The 7,648-nt window shown below is 48.5% G+C and overlaps 3 protein-coding genes across 3 annotated transcripts in view; 2 read left to right on the top strand and 1 right to left on the bottom strand.

Annotated features, from left to right (window-relative positions):
• The window catches only part of LACBIDRAFT_236401 (uncharacterized protein), a gene marked incomplete at both ends in the record, with an annotated part of 5,277 nt that extends 4,039 nt beyond the window's left edge, over positions 1 to 1,238 (top strand). Inside the window, 3 exons of the mRNA XM_001882861.1 lie at positions 71 to 175; positions 997 to 1,063; positions 1,116 to 1,238. Coding sequence (XP_001882896.1) covers positions 71 to 175; positions 997 to 1,063; positions 1,116 to 1,238 — 295 coding nt within the window. The remainder of the gene's footprint in view (positions 1 to 70; positions 176 to 996; positions 1,064 to 1,115) is intronic.
• Positions 1,239 to 2,008: 770 nt separating this feature from the next.
• LACBIDRAFT_300004 (uncharacterized protein) lies at positions 2,009 to 2,758 on the top strand (the record flags this gene model as incomplete). Its single annotated transcript, XM_001882860.1, has 1 exon — positions 2,009 to 2,758. One exon carries the CDS (start codon positions 2,009 to 2,011, stop codon positions 2,756 to 2,758), a length of 750 nt encoding a protein of 249 aa, XP_001882895.1.
• A 503-nt stretch (positions 2,759 to 3,261) lies between these two features.
• Positions 3,262 to 5,144, bottom strand: LACBIDRAFT_294647 (uncharacterized protein; the record flags this gene model as incomplete). Its single annotated transcript, XM_001882742.1, has 8 exons — positions 3,262 to 3,338; positions 3,393 to 3,493; positions 3,554 to 3,718; positions 3,774 to 4,042; positions 4,102 to 4,141; positions 4,193 to 4,289; positions 4,341 to 4,416; positions 4,468 to 5,144. The coding sequence occupies 7 exons, from the start codon at positions 5,142 to 5,144 to the stop codon at positions 3,429 to 3,431; spliced, it is 1,389 nt and encodes a 462-aa protein (XP_001882777.1). The 3' UTR covers positions 3,262 to 3,338; positions 3,393 to 3,428.
• Between the last annotated feature and the right edge of the window lie 2,504 nt (positions 5,145 to 7,648).

Below are 7,648 nucleotides of genomic sequence, written 5' to 3'. Positions count from 1 at the left end.
TTTATATATTTTTCCAGGTCAGGACGAACCCATCTTTTCAACCCGCGTTTGAACGCGTCGACCAGCGAAGCATTCCGGCAACTTTTGCAGGACCGGACCGGGTCCCGGATCATGGTAGCCGGTGCCCAAGCAAAACCTTCTCACGACAACTTTATCTCCATGACCGTCATCCTACGTGGCCTCGCCTGGCTGCGCGACTCAATTGCCAACCAAGCCGAGCGATTCTTCCTCAGAGTCCTCGCAGCGGGCCCGGTGCCCAGACATGTCGCTTTCGTTATGGATGGAAACCGCAGATACGCTAGAAAGCAGCAGAAGCAGGTACAAGAGGGGCATGTGGACGGGTATGTTGCTTTACGGCGGGTGAGTTTTCCTTGCTTTTTTGGGGGGGAACCACGACTAACGAGAAGAGAACAGATGTTGGAGGTCTGTCTGCGTTTAAATGTCCAGTGCGTCAGCGCGTACGCGTTTTCGATTGAGAACTTTAAACGCTCCGAAGATGAAGTGGAGGCGTTAATGAAGCTAGCGGAAGAAAAGCTGCTGGAGCTTTGTGAACATGGGTGCGTTCCTCATTCTGCCTTCCTTCATTTCGGCGCTTCAAAGTCTTCTGGCTACCTAACAGGGACATTCTTGATGAATACGGTGTCAGACTCAATGTTTTGGGTAGAACGAGTCTCCTGCCAGAGAAAGTCCAACTCGCAGTTCAAAAGGCGGAATACATGACTCGACATAATACACGGTACATCTCACCCTCGCTCCGCTCCACCAACCTGAACCATAATACACAGCGCTATCCTTAATCTCTGCATGCCGTATACATCACGCGACGAAATAACAACCGCCGTTGAATCGTGTGTCCGAAACGCTGACCCTTCAAACCCGTGTGTTCATCTCTCTTTCACCCCTACTGTTTCTCCCTTCTCATGGCGTATTTAACTCACTCAGGCAAATCACCGAAAAGGACATCGACGCTCAACTAATGACATCATTAGGCTGCAGTCCCCCACTCGACATCCTCGTAAGAACGAGCGGGGTCAAACGGCTGAGCGATTTCTTACTGTGGCAGGTACGCACGACTTCTTCCTCATTGAATTAGAATTCCTGACTGTAGTCGTTAGTGTTGTGAAGATACTCAGATCCAAATCTCTTCCACTTTCTGGCCGGACTTCGGCCTCCTTGACTTTGTACCTATAATTCTCGACTTCCAACGGAAAGCGTGGGGAAGGCGGATATCTCTGTAGCTTGTTATTGAAATGAGGTGAGTGGGGTGAATGGTAACCGATCATTGTAGTTTGATTGACCACAGAAAATCCAGGTGGTTTGCTTGCTTTTCTGAGTAAAAATGCTGCTCTTTGTGGAAGCATCATCTCACTTGTGCTGTGGAAGCGAGGATGGCGGTACGTATATGGCGCCCGGAGACCATTCACAACTAATGCTGGATCAGGTCCTAGTCTTCACCAAATGCGTTACGTACTCCATTTACTGATTCTATTGACGGCTACGCAGCTAGCGACATTGCATGGGGACCGCAATGTACGTATGAACTTTTAAAATTGGTGTTTTAAGAAAAATCTCTCGATTTTATCACCATAGCAACCTTCCCCTTTACGGATTCTGTATGTACCAGAGAACTAGTGACTTACCCTATTATATGAGGGGGGGAGGGATTAGCCGTGTTCAGCAATTAGGCAATTTACGCCAACGTTGATCAAATGCCCAAGCATGCTTACATAATCCGATAAAACCCTCCACCGTCCACAGAGCATGGCGACATACTACCATCCCATGCCTGCTGCACCTGTAAATTTTTTCGTGACAAAAAGATACAGAATCACATCTAATGTTTCAATAGGCCATTGTCCAAGTGCCGCCATGGGCCGATTCGCTCGAGCTCATGACGATATTGAGGGTATGAACGCTGGCGCCGGTCTCCGGAATGTGCGCCCGTTGACCATTTCTGCAGGAGAGTCGCCTTGCCCAATTTGCAACCATTGATCAACAACGCGAGCTTATGAGGTACATGCAGGGGTTAAATGGCTGGCTCGAGCAAGACACACACGATCGTCACTCGGAGCTCCGTAGGGTTCTCGCGCGATTAGATGAATTGCGAGATGATCTGCGGGGTATACTTGCATCAGTTCAAGTGGTAAGGACGACCCGACCATCTACAAGCGGAGGTAATCCTCCAGATCGACATCATCAGCCACAACCTTTTAGGCCGCGCCGTTTTTCTGAATCCCAAATGCCAACACCGCACCATTTTGAAGGACTACAAATGCGTCAACCCCGTCATGTAACTGAGCTTCCGCCTGGTTTTCAACCATTTCCTACGCAACCTGTCATACCACCAGTCATCCCTGCAGAGTATCACACACCAACTCCATCTTTTTCGCCTGTTATTCCTCCCGTTATACCTGCAGAGCATCACACGTCGACTCCACCCTTTACTCCATTCATTCCTCCGGTATCAGTTGCCCCCGCGGGGCATCGCACGCCAACCCCACCCTTCACCCCAGTCATACCTCAGATGCCTTATCAACGATCGCCGTTCAATATATATCGTCAACCATACGTTCCTGTGATACCAACGGATAGCTTCCGTCCTCCAAGTCGGATGCGTCCAACGTCGCCTCAACAACACGAAGAGGAGCCACCTATTCCCTTCATCCCACCTCCTTTAACCGGAAGTCAGAGTGCTGGGTCATTGAGGCAGTATTCAATGCTAATGCGGGGACCCACTTCTATACCGGGGTATGAGTAGATACTCTTGCTATAGCCCACTTTGGGGGAGGGGGGCGACAGCCGCGTTTGACGTCTCTGGACTCCCCGTCGCAGTAAGTTAATGACCGTGAATGATAGATAAACCAAGATTGAAACGGGAGTAACAAGGGGACAAATGAAAGAAAGAATCCCAAGGACAGGAATAATCTTGGAAGCGAGCCATTCAAAATATGATCATGCCGAACAAATCCACACACCTCTCTTCGAAGATCGCTATACCCAATTGTCAGGAGTCGTCTTAGCAAGATCTCAAGATCTTGACCTCTGTAGTAGAGTCTGTCGACGACGTGCGGTATGCTATGGTACTCTTGCAGATAGCGAAGACAAGCCAAGCATGGGTGTTTGATGGGTGTACTAGTTCTCAAACAGGGCTGATGACCGCCACGGCCCAGAGATTGAAATACCCCGCTGTCGTAAAGTAGGAGCAACACATTCGGTTGAACTTCATGGACTGCCTCCCACAAAGCCGAATTCAAATCACAATGAGCGGCTAACAAATCAATTAATCAAGGCTTGTATAACTATCAAGATGCTAAAACAAATCTGTACAAGAATAAATTCTGGGAACGAGAGATTAGTTCTGATAATAGGATTTTGTGCAACAAATGATGCACCTCTAAATTGTCAAAAGAAATCGTCGTATCCGGGCATCAGAAGTCGTCATAGTATTCCTGAGCCCCGTAATACCTTTGTCCGCGACGTGGGCCATGGTAATCTGACAGATAATGAAGATAAGCTATCGAATAAGGGCAGACGAGAGGAAGGGGGTACTGACAAGTACTGGTATCCCGGGCAGGGCTGATACCCGCCACGGCTCCAAGATTCAAATACCCTCCTTCCCTTTGCACGCCAACACCAGCGGCAGTGCCGGGGACAACCCATCGAGCTCGACACCACACGCAATTCAACTCCTTTCCACTATTCACGCTCGTCGTTTGCCCTACGCACAAAATCATCAACCCAACGAAAAACGAACGATAGAAAAATAAACTCACATTGCCCAAAACACTCTTTGTGCAACGCGTTACCACATTCCTCACAGAAAACAAGAGCCGTCTCCGCAACGCCGTGCATCCCGTCATAACATATGGGACAATCGTCATCCTTGCCAGGGATACGTTTCTTGTTTTGGGGAGCGGGCGTTACTGCGGTTGATCTCCCAAGGGCCCTGTCGTGCGCTTCCCTGATTCGTGGGTTCGTGACGTCATTGGGCGCCAGAGGTGCTTCCGCAAAAATGCTCTCAAGTTCCGTTGTTAATAGGGCCCTAGGTAAGGAGGTGGTGGAGGTGAGATGAGGGAAGGAGGAGGGGTGTGAGAGACGTACTTTTGGTACCAGTGTCCCGAGACTTGTGAAACTTGGAGGACTGAAAAGGGTTGAGGATGCTTCTAATTAGTGACGGCATGGATGTACGTACCTTTAATGAGTATGAATAGGATATGTTTACAGTGGTTCCCTTTCAAAGCGTCGGGGCAGTTGCACCTTGGTGTTTTGTCGATCGTTACGGTGTATACCTAGGTAGAGGTCAGATGCCGTGAAACAAAGGAAGTAGTTGGGTCGCTCACGTTGCCAGTTGATCCCAACACGCTAAATTCTTCGCGTAATTCCCCTTCGTTCCTCCTTCTATCGATCATGAAGAACCTAAGGATATTTTAGGGGCCTAATTACGCGTCGAAAACCAAAATCGCGTACCTTTGCTCCCTAACTCTTTCAACGCGATCCAAGATGTTTTGTGGGCACTTCGCCTTGAACTTCGCGCCGCGTTTTTCTGGAACTGGGGCATTGGGATCCTTCTTCTTTCGGCCCTTTGGTGGCACTTGGCTCGAACTCGGACCCGCAGATGACGGTTGGGATGAGCTGGCTGCAGCCCTAGGCTGCGATGACCCCGACGGCAATCCACGCGATTGTGCCAGGGTGGAAGGCAACGTTAACTCGTCGTTTATCTTGTTCACCGCCTTTCGCTGGCGTTTCGTCGGTGGTGCGGTAGCATGAGCCGACAAAGACGAGGTGCTTGGTGTTGGGAGAACACGAGTAGCCTGCACCGGAGGGGCCGATATGGAAGGTAACGTTAACTCGTCGTTGAATTTGGGTCTTCGCTGTCGTTGCGACGGAAGTGGTGCTGCTCGAGCAGTAAAAGAAGACTCGCTCGTTGTTGAATATGTAGTACGCGTCGATGACCCCGCTACGGAGGGCAGAGTCAACTCATCGTTGATCTTGTTCCCTGCTGCTTGTCGTTGTCGTTTCGCTGGAGGTTCTTGTACACTGACGAGGGGTGATGATGCGCGTGCTGGACTCGAGCCCGCCGCTGATGAGCTCTTTGAAACCCATGCGACGAACTCGCCGTTAGCTTTCCGTTTGCTCAAGACCATTGGCGGTGAAAGGAAAGAGGACAACAATTCGGGCAGCCCATCTGAGGTTCTAACTCCGAGACACAACTTCAAGCTCAGACGGCCACCCACTCGAATCCGATTCCCTACCTACTCAACATCGCCGCTGTAAGTGTTCCAGTCACCTATCATTCTTGGATAATGCTAAAATATGACAGTACTGCCGTACGGATAACATGTTGCAACGTCTTTGACCAGTCTTCAACATTGCCTCCGTAATCCATGTCATTTCATCTCGGCTCCAGGATACATCAGCCATCTGCGACTGCGAGGCAAGAACCTTACGCTGTCTTCGGATTCAACAACGTTAACTCTGAAAACCACGTTCCCCCGCTGCCACTCATGTAAAGGCTACTAGTTGAGCTCTTTGCAGATACCTTCCTCCTTTGCATTTCTACTCGATCTCCTCCCATGATTCATGCATCCACGGAACCTCCCAGATCATTGTGTCGCGCCTGCAGAATCTGGCGGGAGGTGACGCTCAACCTTCCCAGGTTGTGGACGGCACTATCTGTTGACATGGATGCTCTTGCGAAGAAAACAAGTCGCTATCCGATTTGGTCCATCAGTGGGTTGCGAGGCTTAACCAATTTCCATTGACGTTCAGGTTCAAGCACACGGGCTTCGGGACTGACTGGGCCATTCTTTATCAAGTATGGAGATGACTGTGATTTGAAGGACTCTTACAAAACCTACATTGACAAGTTCGGTCCTGTGACTCCAGCCGGAAACACACACGCAATCAAGGGGGTAGCGGGACGTGGATCCCGAACCAAGGGTTGGGGGGGGGGTGCTCGGCCGAAGGCCGAAAAAAAAAAGTGACACCCATCAATTTGGTGGCAGAAGTGGTCAGCGACCTGCCTGTTGCGACGTTGGATCGTTCTAGTAGATGTCCTAGCTGCTGTAGATACTTACTTGGCCATACTGTACTAATACGACCACGTCTTCACGTCACGCATCACAAATGGTTGTGAAGGAAGGGAAGTAGGCGTGATGTCACGCATCACACCAAGTTTTGAAGAGTTTTTTTCTTTGAATTAAAAATAGTCATTTTTTTCTGGACCTGCGGTGCCTTTCTTAAGCATCACATTTGGCATATTTAGAACCATGCCATACTTGAGGAATGCATGCTTACCTTCCAGCCAAAAAATTGACAGGTTGCTGGGCCAAACCATCTGAGAAATATGTGGTGGACAAAGAGCAAAAACTCTTCGTCACACATCACACAGGACAATGAAGTGACGAAGAGATGGTCAAAAGGTGTCACACCCCAAGGGGCCTGAACAGTTGGTCGTATTAGTACAGTAGTAGACAGCGAGAAGCAATTTTGAACCCCCCAACATGTGGCAAAGAAATCACGGTAATGAATTTAACAAAAACATAGACCATGGGTACTATTGCTAATTGAGGTTGAAATAAGAGTCAAATTACGGCCAACAGCTTCATTGTGCAGAGTGTAATACAGATGTGCATGTTGGTGCCGGTGGGATGAGTAACTTGAACGTGCATCGAGACTCGAAAACATGCAGAGAGAACAAGGCCACCAACACGCGACCCCCACAAAAGAAAGAGAAGTCCTCAGCTTTTTTAACCAGAAAACCATACAACAAAATACCCCTCGAGTCTCACGGCAGGGGAAAAGGAAGAGAGAACTGTGGTTGGGTGGTGATGTGCAAAGCGCGAGGTTGCAAAACAGGCTGCCAGGTGTGTGCGCCATGAGATTTGTCAAATGTTTTCGCGTTTTATGTAGAAAAAAAATTCTGAAAACATAAGCATGGGAAAAACATACTTGATTAGGAAGGTAGGGGTAGGGGGGTGTCAAGCAGGACTCTGAAAAAAAAATAATGAGTGTTGGTCTCTTTTCCACATTCCGCCACCCCCTTGCACGCAATGGTCGCCAGCGCTCTACACTGGCTTCGAAGGGCTCCAGCTATTCCTGGAGACCATCGGCTCTTTGGGAGGTGGCCCTGCCTGTCACAAAGTATGAAAAATTTTGAGGCACCTCGACTTGTCGCCACCAGGGGGCAATTCGCTTCTAAGTTCTAATGAATCTAAAGTTCTATGGCTATCAGGCCTAGGTCTGTTCAATGAACATTTCTCTGTTCCAATTCTCAAACGTCATATGCTATGCCAACGCAGAGACCGACGATAAAGGGCTGCGAAAGAATTGTGAAGAAGAAAGTAGTAGTGTGATCAGAAGCTGTACTAAGGGTCTGTCCGGCAATGAGAATCCATTTTCATTCTCATTTTCATCTTCATTTGATGGCTGACAAATTGGGTCACACACCAAATTGGGCAACAACGATAACTGGGCTTCTTGCACAACCCACATTCCGTTGTTATATTTTCTATGTACAACACAGTAAGTTTCTACTGTCAGCTATAGCATGTATTTCTTTTCAATTTTTATTTTGCAAAAATCATGCATATTTACTTTATTTATGTAAATTACATACAACCAATCTGTATTTAAACTACCTACTTGT

The sequence above is a fragment of the Laccaria bicolor genome, genomic scaffold, assembly GCF_000143565.1.
Source record: "Laccaria bicolor S238N-H82 LACBIscaffold_18 genomic scaffold, whole genome shotgun sequence".
Taxonomy (NCBI): Eukaryota; Fungi; Basidiomycota; class Agaricomycetes; order Agaricales; family Hydnangiaceae; genus Laccaria; species Laccaria bicolor.
Note: the sequence above shows the minus strand (reverse complement) of the source record. Positions and strands in the feature narration are given on the sequence as shown.